Here is an 18653-nt window from a genome sequence, read left to right on the forward strand (position 1 = left end):
CGGGAAGGGAAGGGACTAAGAGAGCCGGTTGAATCGCGGGAAGGGAAAGGGGGGTGCGGGAAGAGACTAAGGGAGCCGGTCGGATCGCGAGAAGGGAAGGGGGGAGGTGCGGGAAGGGACTAAGTGAGCCGGTCAGATTGCGGGAAGGGAAAGTGTGGGGGCGGCAAGGGATTAAGTGAGCCTGAAGCCGAGCCGCGAGTATGGGGCCGTTTCTGCAGCGGCGTGAGGTGGAAAGCAGGGAGGCTTGTCTGGCGCGCATGCCGGACAGATCAGGGATCAAGGAAGCACACGGTAAGAGTGCGCATGCGCAGTTAGCATTTTATTATTATAGATTTTTATAGGTTTTCTTGTCTGTTTAATTTAAAAGTTAAAGCTGTAAAGTTTTGCATGTACAGTTTTATTTTATTAATCTTAATATACTGCCAAGACAAAAGCAGCGGTTTCCAATTAAGAAATATAAAATAATTAAGTCAGAAAAGAACTTCATTTTGCAACATGATTGCCCCATAAAAGAAAAGAACCCCCTCCCCAACCAAAAAACTAAAATAAAACAAAAATTGAGAAAGGCTGTACTTCATAGCCTCACCTTCCTCCACATGCTGACTGCCTGGCAAAGAGACCCCCAAAGGCCTGATTTAAAAAGTGAGCCTTCCACCATTTTGTAAAGTGAGACAAAGATGTAAAGCTAGATCCTACCCATGCAATGCCCAGACTCCACCTATATGTATGTCTACCTGTAAAATACATGCTACATAAGTTTCTCTACACTTCTGTTGCCAAAATTCCACCTAAGTATTATTCTGTAAATATCTACATATTTACAGAATAACATGTGGAATTTTGGCATTTACATACATAATTGATGTATAAATGGTAGCACCTATTTTATAGAATCACCCACTCAGTGCCAGACTGAGCAAATGGTGCTGAGATGCCAAAAACACCTAGAAATCAATCTGTGTTAAAGTCTTTGAGCATGTAGCAAAGCGCCAAATTGGTAGTTGGAATCACAGCGTTCTTGATGGCGTCAGACGCTGACATGGCATGGGTTGTGTTTTTTTTATTGTTAATATTTTACAGTGTTTTTCTGTGACATTTTGGGCTCCTTGTATGAAAGCGCGCTAGGGCCTTAGCGCGCGGAATAGCTCACGCTAAATTGCCATGTGCGCTAGACGCTGCTGCCTCCTTTTGAGCAGGCGGTAGATTTTTGGCTAGTGCGTGCTAATCCGATGCGTGCGCTAAAAACACTAGCGCACCTTCGTAAAAGGAGCCCTTTATGTCAGTGTCCCCTGAGGAAGGCATTTTACAAAAGCAGAAATTGGGATCCTAGTCAGGACCTCTCTGATTCCAGCTACCAGTTTGGTGCTTTGCAACATGCACAAAGACTGTAACACAGATTGATGTGTTTTATGCACATTTTATAATAAATTTCCAGGTGTTTTTGACATCTAACTTGCCTTTATCTTTGGGTGTTCCTACGTTTTAAGGCAAGACCCTTTCTCCCTTTTTCCTGCTGAAAATCAGGCACCAGGACAAAGCAGCATTCAGTGCCATTCTACATAGGGCACTCACTCTGGGATGAGTAGCCTATATAGAATAGCATCTGCTGCCCAACTTTGGGCACGAGGACTTATGCCAGGTGGAGCCTGGTATAAATCCTGGCATACAAGTTGGGTGCAGAGCCCCAGAATTCTCTAACCCTGCATGCATCTTTTGAGAATGCCCCTGATCCACCCATGCCCCCCTAGCCACGCCCCCTTTTGGGCTGCATGCTGTAGGATTTGGGCGCCCAAGCTTATTGAATGGTGAGCAGCCAGATGTGCGTGCAGTCGTTAATTATGCCAAGTAAAGTTAAAAACTGATTGTTAGCATCCAATTATTGATGATTGCTTCTATAATATAGTAGGTTGCACGTGCATTTCTGGATCGAGCGCAGATATTTTGGCAGCATTTATAGAATACATATTGTCAGACATCTGAGCTGCAACACTAAAAACAACAGCTACTTGTAAAACCTGCCACGATATCAGATTCCCTCTTACTGACCACCATTAATTAGATATTGTCAGCATATGTTATGTTATATTCAATCTTATATCCCACTGACTCCTTATTAATTAGACTTCTAGGTGGGTTACAGGCAACATACTGTTCCATAGAATGTTGTATACTGTACAATTATATATGGTACAAAGAATTATATATGATACATAAAGTTATAAAATTGTTATCAAATTATACATACTGTATGGTCGGAGGTAATATATCATAAAAACATAGAAACATAGAAGATGACGGCAGAAAAGGACCATAGCCCATCAAGTCTGCCCACTCCATTAACCCTCCCCTAACAACCTCCTAAGGGGTCGCTCACAGGTGGCATCACCTCTACACTGCCCTTGTAAAGATCCGACATGGGCATCCCATTTATTCTTAAAATCTTGTATGCTGCTGGCCGCGATCACCTGCTCTGGGAGTTTGTTCCAATGGTCTTCCACTTTTTCTGTGAAGAAGTACTTCCTGGTATCCCCATGAAATTTCCCGCCCCTGATTCTCAGCAGATGTCCTCTTGTGCTGACGGACCCTTGAAAGAGAAAATATTGTCTTCCACCTCTATGCGGCCAGTGATGTACTTAAATGTCTCAATCATGTCTCCCCTCTCCCTACGCTCTTCGAGAGAGTATAGCCGCACTGTGCAGCCTGTCCTCGTATGAGAAATCCTTAAGCCCCAAGATCATCCTAGTGGCCATGCGCTGAACCGACTCAACTCTCAGTATGTCCTTACGGTAGTGTGGCCTCCAGAATTGCACACAGTACTCCAGATGAGGTCTCACCATGGTTCTGTACAATGGCATTATGGCCTCCGGCTTCCAGCTAACAAAGCTTCTACGGATACAACCCAGCATTTGTTTAGCCTTGGATGTAGCCTTTTCCACTTGGATGGCTGTTTTCATGTCTTTACTAATGATCACCCCTAAGTCCCGCTCTGCTGCCGTCCTAGCCAAGGTCTCGCTGTACAGTGTGTATGTTCTGCACGGATTATTGTTGCCAAGGTGCATGATCTTGCATTTTTTCACGTTGAAGCCCAGCTGCCAGGTCATGGACCAATGTTCCAGTAAAAGCAGGTCTTGCTTCATGCTGTCGGACAAATCATTTTTACTTACAGTGTTACATAGTTTGGCGTCATCGGCAAACAATGCTATCTTACCTTGAAGCCCCTGGGTCAGGTCTCCTATGAATATATTGAAAAGGATCGGTCCCAGGACCGAACCCTGCGGCGCTCCACTGGACACCCTCGATGTTTTGGAGAGGGCACCGTTAACCAACACTCTCTGAAGTCTACCACTTAGCCAGTCATTGACCCATTGAGTTAGTGTTGCACCTAATCCCATCAATTTCATTTTGTTCAATAATCTACGGTGGGGGACGCTGTCGAAAGCTTTACTGAAGTCCAAATACATGACGTCCAGGGACTCTCCCTGGTCCAGCTTTCTAGTTACCCAGTCAAAGAAGCTGATAAGATTGGATTGGCATGACCTACCCTTAGTGAAACCGTGTTGGTGGGGGTTGCGTAGATTCTCCTCATTCAGGATAGTGTCTAATTCACGTTTGATTAGCGTTTCCATGAGCTTACTCACAATTGAAGTGAGACTCACCGGTCTGTAATTCACAGCCTGTGCCCTGCAACCTTTTTTGTGCAGAGGAACGACGTTAGCTGCCAGTAACATTGTCTTTGTTTTGGGTGACTTGTATTATTAGTCTGAGTTTCTTTGGACTCCTGGTAGGAGTCATGTTTGTAGATTTTTATGAAAGTGTGTGTACTGTGGTTGTGTGAATTCCAATGGAAAGTCAGTCCCACCCTTCTGCTATTTTGAAACTGTACCCTCGGGGTCTGCAAAACCACTGCCAAGGGCTGAAAATAAAAGTTAATAAAAACCACAGATAATGACAATCCCTATGGGATCCTATAATTTAAATAGAGCTAAGATGATACTGAAGAACAACTTGAAATGGCTTGTCTGACAACAGCAATTGAAATCACCTAACATATGATAATCTCTTTTGTTATTAAGTAGTGATCTTTGTAAGAGACATCTTCAAACAGTGATATTTATCTTAAAATATCTTGCATCGATCTGGGATTATTCACAGTAGCACATTTATTTGTACAGGCTTACTTTGACCAATAATTGAAGACATTTTTTATAAAGGTATTGCCTGAATTTTACTGTTTGAAATTTATCTAATTGTGTAGGTTAATTTTAATTGCTGATTATACTGTAGGTTACTTTCTGTTGTTATGTGCTGTGAGTGATTTTTATGTATATGATTTGTAACTCGCCTAGCTAGTAGGTAGGAGATACATTTTTAAAATAAATAAATAAAATACATTGGCAAGAGAATCTGAGAGAGAATATTATACACCAGAACAGACAGAATACATAGCAGCAAATGGCCATTTACATGAATTCAATATATTTCCACCCAGATTCTCCAAAATTAGCTTATATTATATTTCCAAGGGCACTAGTGCTCTAAAGTATTTTTAGGGAACTGAAATAATAATCTGTTTAACGAATTATAATGCTACAAAACAAGACTTTATACAATATAATCTCTAGCAATGGTTCTCTATTTAAAATATTTCCTGCAGAGAAATCTCATTTTCAAAAGAATTTGCTCTCAGTTGTAGCTATTGTAACAACCGTATACAAAAGATTGCTTCGCCCTCGTTATGAAAGCTGTATTTAATTGAATTTTTTACTTCCACCTCACTTGACTAAGGTATCTTGTTCTCTCTTTTTAGATCCACCCCTAGTTAACCTCTCTGTGGAACCTCAACCTGTTCTGGAAGACAATCCAGTGAAGTTTCATTGCTCTGCTAAGGCAAACCCTGCAGTCACCCAGTACAGGTAGGACATGGTCAAAGGCAGTGGCGAAGTAAGGGGGGTGAGGCGGGGGGAGTGCACTGTCCCGGGCACCATGTCAATAGGGTCGCCAGCACCTCTCTACCCTGCCCCGCCACACCATGCCATGCTCGCACCATCTCTCCCCACCCCACCCCCATCTCCACCTCATATCTCTGTAGATCTTCACTAGTGCAAGCAATTTTTCCTGCCTGTTGCTTGTACCAGCCTGGTTCCCCTCTGAATCACTTCTGGGTCATGGGGCCAGGAAGTAACATCAAAAGTAAATCCAATGCTGGTGTGAAGAGTATGCTGCTGGTAAAAAGCCACTTGCGCTGGCAAAGATTTAGAGGTACCGGGGGGGGGAGAATACGAGTGTGGAGTTGGGGGTGGTGGAAGGAGCTGGGGCGCAGAGAGGAGGGGGCAGAAGAAACAGGGGGCACCTTCTATCCTTACTACGCCATTGGCCAAAGAATCTGCTAACTGTATCAGAGCCTTGGCTTATCATATATTCATGATGGAATTTCAAATGGATCAATTCTATATATTAGGTGCTAACATTTACTTGAGCGATACACAAGCAAATGTTTAGGCACGTATGTGCATACAGGACAGTATTCCACCTAGGAACTGTTCTGTAAATATGTGCCTATTTTGCACAGCACATATTTGTGAAGGGGACATATGCAGGGATGAAGCATGGACAGGACATAGGCAGGGCTTCTACTTATAAATGTAACTTACAGAATATTGTAAGTTCATGCCATCGCTGCCATATTTAGGTGTCGGCTCTATAGCTGGCATAAGGGCATGTGCCTAAATGTTAAGGACATTGATATTGAGTTACGCTTCTGTTCTATAATGAAACCTAGACACCTATGTTCTCTTATAGAATAAGCTTTTACCATGTGCTCTTGGGGGACCTAAATGGAAGTGCCTACTTATAGAATTGTCCCCCAAAAGTGCCGAATTATCACAGAAAATGGCTGCTGCAAGAGTTCACGGGTAGCCCAGGGAAGGCCTTTGTGATAGCAGGCCAGAGAGGGGGGGGATTGATGTCACAGGGAATTGTTTTGGGGGAGGGGGTTCAGAAGAGGTCTGGTAGTTTGAAGAGTATCATAAGTGTGTGTGTGGGGGGGGGGATCAGAGAATTTTAAAGTTATGTGGGTCCTGGCTGATATTCAGTTGGGGGCCACATCAGCTCCAGCAGCCAGGACACCCAGCATTATCACTAAATAGTCAGTACTGGTGCCTACACAAGGCTCAGCACTGAATATCCAGGGCTAATTTAGCTGCTGTTGGTGAGCATTTTCAAAAACACAGACCACTGACAACATAAAATCTACCCAATTATATCTCAACTGCACTTGCCCCCCTCGGATAGATGTTACAATGTTTCACTCTTTCACCCTCTCCCCTCTACAGAAACTGCTCTTGCTAAAGTCTCTAACAACCTGTTCCTGGCCAAATCCAATGGACTCTACTCTATCCTCATTCTTCTCGATCTGTCTGCTGCCTTGGACACTATGGATCACCACCTCCTTCTCAACACGTTGTCCTTACTGGGATTCCAGAGTTCTGCTCTCTCCTGGTTTACTTCCTATCTCTCTTGTCGTACCTTCAGCGTATGTTACTTTGGATCTTCCGCTGCCGCCATCCCGCTATCTATTGGTGTACTGTTCTGTCCTGGGCCCTCTCCTCTTTTCCCTATACCCGCTCTCTTGGTATGCTGATCTCCTCTCATGGTTTTCAATATTGCCTCTCTGCTGACAACTCCCAGATCTACCTCTCCACGCCAGATATCTCTGCAGGAGTTCAGGCCCGAATTTCAGCCTGCCTGTCCGACATTGCTGCTTGGATGTCTTGCCGCTATCTCAAACTGAATATGGCTAAAACTGAACTCCTTATCTTTCTGCCTAAACCCACCTCTCCCCTCTCGCCGTTCTCTGTTTCTGTAGATAACACTATCCTCCTCCCTAACTCTTCAGCTCGCAACCTTAGGGTGAACTTTAACTCCCTCTATCCTTCTCTGCTCAGATCCAGCAAACCGCCAAATCCTGTCACTTCCTCCTCTACCTCCCTATCAAAATCCATCCTCTTCTCTCTGAACACACTACCAAAACCCTTGTCCACACTCTCATCACCTCGCACTTAGACTACTGCAATGTACTTCTCTCGGGCCTCCTGCGCAACCATCTCTCACCTCTTTAATCCATTCAAAATGCTGTTGCACAACTCATATTCCATGAGAGCCGATATTCTCATGTTACCCCTCTCCTCAAGTCACTTAATTGGCTCCCCATCCATTTCTGAATACAGTTTAAACTCCTCTTGCTGACTTACAAGTGCGTTTGCTCTACAGCCCCCCCTCCCCCTGATATTTCTCCTCACTTATCTCCCCCTATGCTCCTCCCCGTGATCTCTGCTCATTGGGCAAGACCCTCTTATCTGTTCCCTTCTTTTCCACTGCCAGCTCCAGACTCCGTCCCTTCTTTCTTGCAGCATCGTATGCCTGGAACAGGCTGCCTGAATCAATACGTCATGCTCCATCCCTAGCAGTATTCAAATCCAAGCTAAAAGCCCACTTTTTTGAAACTGCTTTGAGCTCTTAATTCCTATTCACTGCTGTCAGATACCTATGCCCACTATAATCTCCCCAACCCTGAAATGTCCTGTCTAAATTAGATTGCAAACTCTTCTGAGCAGGGACTGTCTATTGTATGTTAAAATGTACAGCGCTGCCTATGCCTTTCAGTGCTATAGAAATAATAAATAATAGTAGTGGTAGCGTTCTAATGTGTGCTTATTAAACTGTTTCATTTGTATCGTGCTGACATCATATCACAACTGTGTTATATGAATGTGCTTCCATGTTGCCTACTAGAGTCTCTTATATTCTGCTGACATTTATCATATTTCTGTTTTATGATTGTTTTACAGTGCTGTTGAATGTTTACCGTGTTAGTCCTATTCATTGGGTTTAATTTTATCATCTCCAAGTGTGCCTCATTGATTGTATTTATGCTTATATTGGTCTTTTTCCTATGCTGTTAACAACATTTTAAGTTTTATATCAAGCTGTACTTGCTGCACACCACCATGGAAGAATCGCCGCATAAAGGCAGTTAATAAATCCCAATACTCGTAAATAAACTCTACTAACTCACTTATCTGGTCATGAAGACTGGTGAATGGTTTGGAGGTTTTATAAGCTGGAACATTGAAGGTGCAAGATGGATAGTTGTACTTCAGTACTCCAGAGATGGCTGCTCTGTCACACTGTGTTTGCCCTTAAATATGGGGAGGAAAAACAACAGCAGCAGAGCAAACAAAATACAATTCTATCTTCAGTAGCCATCAGATTTTAAATCAGGATATACCACAGCTGTATTATCTGAAATCTCTCCTTTTTTTTTTTAGCCTTCGATCTCACTCACTGAGGCAATAAATTTCACTCCTTGGTACAAGCTTCCTTTGGCACTCTGGGTTACATTGATAACTGTTATTTCACAAAGGATATAACAATGTGCTGTCAGAATTCAAAAGGATTGGAAGGAGGACATTAGCAGGTCATCAGGAAGAATGATTTTTATATTTTGGCCAGTTGAATCCAGTCTCCATATTGGAATCTTGCTAGTATTTGGGTCTCTGCCAGGTACTTATGACCTGAATTGGCCACTGTTGGGAACAGGATACTGGGCTAGATAGACCACTGGTCTGACCCAGTTTGGCTATTCTTATGTTTATTGAAAGCTTCTGTACCACTACTAATGACTGGGGAGTCAATTCAGAGCAGTTTACATGAGCTTCTGTAAAGGTGTTGCAATACAGAGTTAGTGTTTTTTTTAGATGGTTTTCAATATAGACACTTTTATACCATAATCAATCATCCTACGTAAATATTCTTATGGTTTTGGACCTCTTTTATATACCACTCAGTGCCATTCTACATAGGGCACTCCCTCTGGGATGAGTAGCTTTTATAGAATAGCATCTGCTGCCCAACTTTGGGCACGAGGACTTATGCCAGGTGGAGCCTGGTATAAATCCTGGCATACATGTTGGATGCAGATCCCCAGAATTCTCTAACCCTGCATGCATCTTTTGAGAATGCCCCTGACCCACCCATGCCCCCCCTAGCCACGCCCCCTTTTGGGCTGCATGCTGTAGGATTTGGGCGCCCAAGCTTATTGAATGGTGAGCAGCCAGATGTGCGTGCAGTCGTTAGTCATTATGCCAAGTAAAGTCAAAAACTGATTGTTAGCATCCAATTATTGATGATTGCTTCTATAATATAGTAGGTTGCATGTGCATTTCTGGATCGGGCGTAGATATTTTGGCAGCATTTATAGAATACATATTGTCAGACATCTGAGCTACAACAATAAAAACAACAACTACTTGTAAAACCTGCCATGATATCAGATTCCCTCTTACTGACCACCACTAATTAGATATTGTCAGCATGTTATGTTATATTCAATCTTATATCCCACTGACTCCTTATTAATTAGACTTCTAGGTGGGTTACAGGCAACATATTGTTCCATAGAATGTTGTATATGTTATATGTTACAAAGAATTATACACGATTGCAGATTGCAGATGATCCTTGACTGATGGCCACACATCATATCTTTCTTTGGAATGCATAATTGTGTGTCCTGAATATGGAAGTAGGTTTTGCAGAAGAATGATGGATAAGATTTCCCTTCTCCTGCATCCAGAGGCTATGAGATCTTGGCTTGAATATCAAATGCAAATCTTCCATATGGCATGATTCAGTGATCCATCCAGAAATAAAATTTTAATATGCTGCAGTGATACCAAATGAGAATATGAGAGGATACATGATAAGGTTAATGCTAGGAGCATTTGGTTGGACATTAGAATTGAGGAATAAACGTACAGAGACAGAAAAGGAGCTGGTAGCTGAAGTGGGGAAGCATGCCGTTCCAGGATGGAACTGGAATCTTATTCTCATTTTAGGGATGGACCTCAAAGTAGAAGAGATTAACAGGGATTGCAGAAAAGGAGTTGTAAAGTATGGGAGAGTGATGGATGTGGTACAGAATAGATGCATGGTAGTGTCAGAGAAAGATGTAATACAGAGTTTGGAAAGCAAGTAGTAGGCTTAGATTGAGGCGACTTTGATATAACTTTTGTCCATTATTCTGTGCTGAAGCAGTATATATACAGGAATTTTGTGCTGTGCTGCACCTGTCTTTTTAGTGGGACCCTCGGCCACAAGAGGGCACCCGCTCAAACTCAGGGGCGGAAAATTTCATGGTGACACCAGAAAGTATTTCTTCACAGAGAGGGTGGTTGATCATTGGAACAAGCGTCCAGTGCAGGTGATCGAGGCAGACAGCGTGCCAGACTTTAAGAATAAATGCGATACCCATGTGGGATCCCTACGAGGGTCAAGATAAGAAAATTGGGTCATTAGGGCATAGACAGGGGGTGGGTAAGCAGAGTGGGCAGACTTGATGGGCTGTAGCCCTTTTCTGCCGTCATCTTCTATGTTTCTATGTTATATGAGGGAAGCATTAGCCTGATAGTCATCGTTACTGCATAAAAAGTTTGGAATCTTTCTTTAATAGAATGCAGGGCTGAATTTAAGATATTGGTGCCATAAGCAAGACCAGACAACAGATTTCTGATAGCTAGATGTCGGAGATCTCAAAGATTGGAGTGCCAGGAGAGGAGCAGAGGAAAGCCACAGTACCACAGTAGCGCCCCCTTTTAAGCAGCACATGATCATAAAGTAAGCAGGAACAGATTCCTCTGTGGCTCAGATATATGGGAGATGGATTGGAAAGCATTCAATAGACCATAGTCTGTATGCTTTCCCCACCTGTAGGTTCATATTCTTCTCAGTTGACCTTAACCCACTCAGGCTCTCCATCTTCCATGTATTGTTTCTAATGCAAAGTTTCTTAGTACATTTTGGGACACCCCCCCCAAACTGAATATGATTACTAAATTTAATACTAACCTAAACTAAACTGGTGGAAGCTATTATTAAGAAGAAAATCATTGACCATACAGACAATGAACATACCTTTTCAGGATATCACATAGATATGCATTAATAGCAGAGCCATCATGTATTTAGCAAAAATAAAAATCTATTAGCTTTTGAAGGAATAAGTAGCATGTGGGTAGATAGAAGCCAGTAAATGTGGAGGAGCATTTTCGATATGACATCTAAATCTGAGTTTACATGTTCTGCGGAAAATGTCCAAAAATCCAGTAGTAAACATGACAGTTTTCAGAACAGGAAAATGTCTTATTATATTTCCAAAAATGGGCATTTCCTAAATGTGTTTGGCCTCAATGTTTCTATTTTTTTGAACCATTAAAAAAAATGTCCAAATGAAAAATACACAAAAAACAGTCATTGGGATATAGGAGAGGCCAGCATTCTTAGCAGACTGGCCACACAAATGATCCAGCAGAGCCCTAGGGGGCACTGCATTGAACTTCACAGAAAAGGTCCCAGGTACACATCTTACCAAAACCCTATTACATTGCCTGATGAACCCTCCAAAACTCACCCAAAACCTACTGTACCCAACTGTATACCACACCAGTAGCCCTTAAAGTAACATAGTAAATGATGGTAGATAAAGACCTGAATGGTCCATCCAGTCTGCCCTTTAGTTATGCCCATTAAAAATACATGATTATGCATTCAGGTGTCATGTATATGTCAGTACAGTGGGATTTAGATAGGTTTTGGAAGACTCACATAATCCCCCATAAGTGTAGTAGTTAGAGTGGGATATGGGCCTGGGTCCCCATCGCTATAGTCCACTGTTCCACCCACTAGGCTATTCCAGAAATTTGCTTGCTGCTCTACTGGGACTAGCCATAACAGGCAGGTACTGTATGTACTGTTTCATTCACATCTTTGGGGGGTAGGAAGGAGTCAGTGACCACTGTGGGAGTAATGGGATCCAGTTGGCCACCTTTTTGGCACTTACAAGTCTAGCCTCAAACATCCAAGTTTTGCTCTGGATGCTTTCTGCAATGTTCTATTGTAAAAAAAAATATTCAAATCATAAGTCTGCCCTAATCCTACCTACTTGTGACTCGGAAGCTTGCCGTAGCCATGTTTGATTCAAGCGTTTTCTGTTTATGTCCACACAAGCATTTATAAGAAGACAGAACAGCTATTATAGACTCTTGACAAAGGCAAGATTGCTGAAACACTGCCAGTGTTGAGTCCACAGTGCTGTTCTCCAATAAAGTACACTTTGGAATAACCTGTCGCTGAGTGTTTGACATCCTTTGCCTCACCACTTCCCAACCTAACCCCTTGAGATTTAGATGCACAGCAGATAAACAGTATAGAAAACCATCTAAAAAATGTGTTTCAAAAAGTGGCAATTTGGATGTTGTAGGGCTCCTTTTACTAAGCTGCATTAGCGTTTTTAGCGCAGCCAGCATTTTAGCGCACCCTATTCCGCGCGTTAATGCCCTAATGCGGCTTAGTAAAAAGAGCCCTTAGTAAACAAAATGTCCAAATGCAACTTAATGCCATTTTTTGGACGTTTTTCTCTTTTGAAAATGAGCCACAAAGTGTACCTGGATTCTCAGAAGGCATTTGATAAACTCCTTCTTGAGAGACTCCTGAGGAAATGAAAAAGTGATGAGACAGTTGGCAGCGACAATGTCCTTTTGTGGATTGGAAACTGATTAAAATGAGTAACAAAGAATAGGATTAAGTGGTCTATTTTCCAAGTGAAGAGAGATAGATGATGAAAAGTCCTCAGGGAAATATACGTAGCAACGTAATACTTGAAGGCAGATAAAGACCAAAATGACCCATCTAGTCTACCCAATAAGGTGATTAGAGTTGTAACTGCTGCTTCATGCAGGTCACCGCTCATGTTTTTATTTAGGACTGTAATTGTGGCAGGCTATGAGGAATTACAGGAGGACCCTGAGACCAGGGAACTGGGCATCTCAGTAGCAGATGAAATCAAATATAGACAAGTGTGAAATACTAGACTTTACAGTCTACAGCCCAGAAATATCAAAGAAGAGACTAGTTAATGTAATCATGTATTTTTTAATGAGTATAACTTATGGGCAGACTGGATTGACTTTTCAGGTCTTTATCTGTTGTCATTTACTATGTTAATAAGGCACATTGGAAAGTAAAACTCAAACTATTGTACACTATGCTGGGATCCATACTGGGAATTACTCCTTAACATATTGGAGTACTTATGGGCAGTATTTTGAAATCTTGAGCTTAGGAGTAGTGTGTGGCAGCACATTCTAAATTTTTTAAAAAAGCAAGTAGAATGCAAGGCGGACCGCGGCGGCGTTTACTTTTGCAGGTATTCTTTCCTTTTGTTCTCTCTAGTTCCAGAGGGGAGGCGGAGGGGAGGAAGCCGGAAAAGTAGAGGGGAGGAGGACTAAGCAGCAGGCAGGCAGATCGGGGTCGCAGCGAGAGCTAGCACCGCCCACCCCCACGCGTCACAGGTCGCATCGGCCCGGGCTCCCCTTTAAGAGAAAAGGAGCCGGAGCACGAGGCGGACCGCGGCGGTGTTTACTTTTGCAGCTAGCTGCACGCCGGGAACCACTCTCAACCACCGAGGGACCATAGGAGCAAGGAGAAAGAAATGGAGGCTACAGGAACCCAGCGGAGCTACCCAGTATACTGCATCGAATGTCATATGTATGACTACCTCCCCTCCGGGAGGCGGGCATACATATGCAGTCGATGTCAGGAACTGGATAGCCTGAAGAAGGAGGTCGGGAGACTGCAGGTTCGAGTACAGGAACTGGAGGGACTGTGCACCATAGAGGAGCAGTGCTGGGAAACTGAAGACACCACTAGAGAGGACCACATCACGGAACAAGTTAGAGAGCTCGAGAAGTTCATTGAAGAGGCTTGCAGGATGGTGGAGGCACAGGACAACCAGCTCATCAGGAGAGAATTAACAGACACCATGGAAGTAGGGCCTTGCGGGGAAACTGGACAGGCAGATGAGGAGGAGACCAAACAGAACCCGGAGGAAGGACTAGCTGACTGCACCACTGACACAGACCTGAGACCGGAGAGACAGTTGATGAAGGGGAGATCTGCTATCGTAATAGGAGACTCAATCCTGAGAGGAGTGGACAGTTACATAGCCGGGGGGAGAGAGGTTCGACTCCCCGGGGCAAGAACGAAGGACGTCATCAACAGAATTGAAAGGATCCTGGAAGGGGCCGAGACAGAGGAGACAGCTGTAGTAATCCATGTTGGAACCAATGACGTCAGCAGGAGGGACTACAACAGGACTGCACTAACTGATCAGTTCAGGATCCTGGGGAGGAGACTGAAACTGAGGGCAAGGAGGATAGCCTTCTCAGAGTTCCTGCCAGTACCAAGAGCGGACACACAGAGGCAGAGTGAACTACAAGCAATAAACGGTTGGCAGGAGATGGTGCGAGGAGGAGGGTTTCCTTTTTGTTTGGAACTGGACAACTTTCTTGGGAAAGAATAAACTCTACAGGAGTGACGGACTGCACCTGAGCACGACTGTGACGAGGATGCTGGCACGCAACGTCCAGAGCGTCATAGACTTGGCTTTAAACTGAGGAAGAGGGGAAAGCCGACAGTCAATCTGACACATCGGACAAATGTATCAAATAAGGATACGGAGCAAGGACATTGTAAAAGAGGGCACGGGACTGAGTGGAAATTTTTGGAAAAAGGACCTAAGGAAGCAATACAAGGGCCCAGGGCCAGGGGCATTGAGCAAGGACATTGTAAAAAAGGGAACGGGGCTGAGTGGGAATTTTTGGGAAAAGGACCTAAGGACGCAATGCAGAGGACCAGGGCCAAGGATATTAAACAAGGGCACTGTAAAAGAGGGCTCAGGACTGAGGTGGAACTTTTGGAAAAAGGACCTAAGGATAGATCGCAGGAGTCTATGGCACAAATGTCATTGGTAAGCAGGACTAAAAGAGAACAACGGATCCCAGAAGGACAACCAAAAATGGGGAAACAGGCTGAGGACAAAACAGATACACCACAGGAGGAGGATGACCGAGACGAGGCTTGGGGACTAGCAACTTACGAGGGGGACACCAGGAGTAACAAACCATGAGGAAAACCATCAAGAAAGGCGAACAACCGGGACTTACATTGCTTGTACACTAACACTAGGAGCCTAGGGGCTAAAATGGGAGAGCTGGAAGTATTAGCCTGCAAAAAGGGCCTAGACATAATTGGAGTCACAGAAACGTGGTGGACTGATGACAATAAATGGGATGTGGCCTTACCAGGGTTCAAACTCTACAGGAGAGATAGATCACACAAAAAGGGTGGAGGAATAGCGCTATATATAAAAGATTCCATACCTTCAACCAGGATAGAAACAACAGTAAGGGCGGACGACTTGGAATCATTATGGGTTAAGCTACCAGGAGGAGCAGGAACAGACATAAAATTGGGTCTGTATTATCGCCCACCTGGACAATCGGAAGAAATCGACCAGGACCTGGAGGCCGAACTGAGGCAGTTATGCAAAAGCGGAAGTATGGTGGTGATGGGGGACTTCAACTACCCGGGAATAGACTGGAGCATCGGGCACTCAAACTGTACGAGGGAGACCAAATTCCTGGAGGTCACAAGGGACTGTTTCATGGAACAGCTGGTCACGGAACCAACACGGGGAGATGCCACTCTTGACCTAATCTTCAATGGACTAGGGGGGCCCGCTAAGGAGGTGGCAGTACTAGCCCCACTAGGAAACAGCGATCACAATACGATCCAGTACAGGCTAGAAATTGGACCATCAAAGGTGACAAGAACCACAACGACGGCACTCAACTTCAAAAAAGGGAATTATGATGCCATGAGGAAAATGGTGGGAAAGAAACTCAACGATACTGCAAGGAAGACAGAGTCCGTAGAAAAAGCCTGGACCCTACTCAAGGGCACGGTGCACGAAGCACAGAACCTGTGCGTCCCCAAGTTCAGGAAAGGGTGCAAGAAAAATAGAACAAAAAACCCAATGTGGATAACAAATGCAGTGAAAAAGGCGATAAGAAGGCATCATTCAAAAAATGGAAAAAGGACCAGACAGAAAACAACTAAAAGGAGCATAAAAGACACCAAAAGGAGTGTCACCGAGTGGTTAGGAAAGCAAAAAGAGAATATGAAGAAAGACTGGCAGGGGAGGCAACAAACTTCAAATCATTCTTCAGGTACGTCAAGGGGAAGCAACCAGCTAGGGAGGAAGTAGGACCCTTGGATGATGGGGACAGAAAGGGAGTGGTAAAAGAGGAAAAGGAGATAGCAGACAGGTTAAATGAGTTCTTCACGTCAGTCTTCACAAGGGAGGACACAACCAACATTCCGGAACCCGAGGAGATCGGAAAAGGAGATCAGGATGAAAATCTGGTCCAACTAGAGGTGAGCAAGGTGGATGTCCTCAGGCAGATAGACAGGCTAAAGTGCGACAAATCACCAGGTCCGGATGGCATACACCCAAGGGTACTCAAGGAACTAAGGAACAAAATAGCTGAGCCACTTCGACAAATATGCAACCTATCCCTAAAAACGGGAGAGATTCCGGAGGACTGGAAAATAGCAAATGTCACGCCCATCTTCAAGAAAGGCTCAAGGGGTGACCCAGGAAACTACAGGCCGATGAGCTTGACCTCGGTCCTGGGAAAAATGATGGAAGCGCTGATTAAAGACAGCATCTGGGAACACATCGAAAACATGGGCAGCTAAAGTCGAGCCAACATGGCTTCTGCAAGGGCAGATCATGCCTCACGAACTTATTATACTTCTTTGAGGGGGTAAACAGCCAGGTGGATAGAGGGGAATCCATAGACATCATTTACCTTGACTTCCAAAAAGCCTTTGACAAGGTATAGAAACATAGAAACATAGAAGATGACGGCAGAAAAGGGCTATAGCCCATCAAGTCTGCCCACCCTACTGACCCATCCTCTTAAGTCTATACCTAGCGACCGATATTCCAGTTCGACCCTCGTAGGGATCCCACATAGGTATCCCATTTATTCTTAAAGTCCAGCACGCTGCTGGCCTCGATCCCTCGTAGGGATCCCACATAGGTATCCCATTTATTCTTAAAGTCCAGCACGCTGCTGGCCTCGATCACCTGCGCTGGAAGCTCATTCCAACGGTCAACCACTCTTTCTGTGAAGAAATACTTCCTGATGTCGCCATGAAATTTCCCGCCTCTAGTGGCAGAGGGTCCCCTGAGAAAGAAGATATCATCTTCCACCTCGATACGTCCCGTGATGTATTTAAATGTCTCAATCATGTCTCCTCTCTCCCTATGTTCTTCTAGAGTGTAGAGCTGTAGTTTGTTTAGTCTCTCCTCGTACGAGAGACCCTTTAGCCCCGAGATCCTCCTGATGGCCATCCGTTGAACCGATTCGATTCTAAGCACATCTTTACGGTAATGTGGCCTCCAGAATTGTACACAGTATTCCAGATGAGGTCTCACCATGGTTCTGTACAATGGCATTATGACTTCAGGCTTCCTGCTGACAAAGCTTCTACTGATACATCCCATCATCTGCCTTGCTTTAGATGAAGCCTTCTCCACTTGATTGGCAGTTTTCATGTCTGCACTGATGATTACTCCTAGGTCTCGTTCCGCCGAAGTACAAGTTAAAGTTTCTCCATTCAAGGTGTAATTTCTGCATGGATTACCGCTACCGAGGTGCATAACCTTACATTTCCCAGCGTTAAAGCCCAACTGCCAGGTCGAGGACCATCTTTCCAATGTAAGCAGGTCCTGTGCCATACTATCCTGTAAAGTACATTCCCTTACTATATTGCATAGTTTAGCGTCGTCGGCGAATAATGTTATTTTACCATGAAGCCCCTGGGTCAGATCCCCTATGAATATGTTGAAAAGGAGTGGGCCCAGGACTGAACCCTGCGGTACTCCGCTGGTCACCTCCGATGTTTTAGAGAGGGTACCGTTTACCATTACCCTTTGTAATCTTCCACTTAGCCAATCATTGACCCAAGTAGTTAGTGTTTCTCCTAACCCCATCGATTTCATTTTGCTCAACAGCCTGCGGTGTGGGACGCTATCAAATGCTTTACTGAAATCCAGGTACACGATGTCCATAGACTCTCCCAAGTCTAGCTTCCTTGTCACCCAGTCAAAGAAGCTGATGAGATTAGATTGGCAGGACCTACCCCCGGTGAATCCATGTTGATTAGGAACCCGTAGATTTCCCTCAGACAGGATCGTGTCTAATTTGCGTTTAATTAAAGTTTCCATGAGTTTACACACTATTGATGTGAGACTCACCGGCCTGTAATTCGCAGCCTCTGCCCTGCAACCCTTTTTGTGTAGAGGAATGACGTTGGCTGTTTTCCAGTCCAAGGGTACTCTCCCCGTGCTTAGGGAGAGATTGAAGAGTGCAGCTAGCGGTATCGCCAGGACATCGCACAACTCCTTGAGCACTCTTGGGTGCAGATTGTCTGGTCCCATGGCCTTATTTACCTTTAGTCTTGACAGTTCACTGTAAACTTCACCTGGTGTAAACTCAAAATTCTGAAACGGGTCGTTCGCATTTGACTTAGCCTCTAACTGAGGACCGTGTCCTGGTGCCTCGCAAGTGAAGACAGAGCAGAAGTATTCGTTCAGTAGTTCGGCTTTATCTGAATCTGCTTCCACGTAATTCCCATCCCGTTTGATAAGGCGTACTATTCCGTCTGTGTTCTTTTTCCTATCACTA

The 18653-nt window shown here is 44.3% G+C and overlaps 1 protein-coding gene across 6 annotated transcripts in view; it reads left to right on the plus strand.

Annotated features, from left to right (window-relative positions):
* The window catches only part of KIRREL3 (kirre like nephrin family adhesion molecule 3), a 1600598-nt gene that overhangs the window by 1392961 nt on the left and 188984 nt on the right, over window positions 1-18653 (plus strand). For all 6 annotated transcript variants that reach the window (XM_033917922.1, XM_033917923.1, XM_033917927.1 and 3 more), the window contains one exon: window positions 4808-4913. In XM_033917922.1, the coding sequence (XP_033773813.1) occupies window positions 4808-4913 (106 nt within the window). The remainder of the gene's footprint in view (window positions 1-4807; window positions 4914-18653) is intronic.

This window comes from Geotrypetes seraphini, chromosome 13, assembly GCF_902459505.1.
Source record: "Geotrypetes seraphini chromosome 13, aGeoSer1.1, whole genome shotgun sequence".
Taxonomy (NCBI): domain Eukaryota; kingdom Metazoa; phylum Chordata; class Amphibia; order Gymnophiona; family Dermophiidae; genus Geotrypetes; species Geotrypetes seraphini.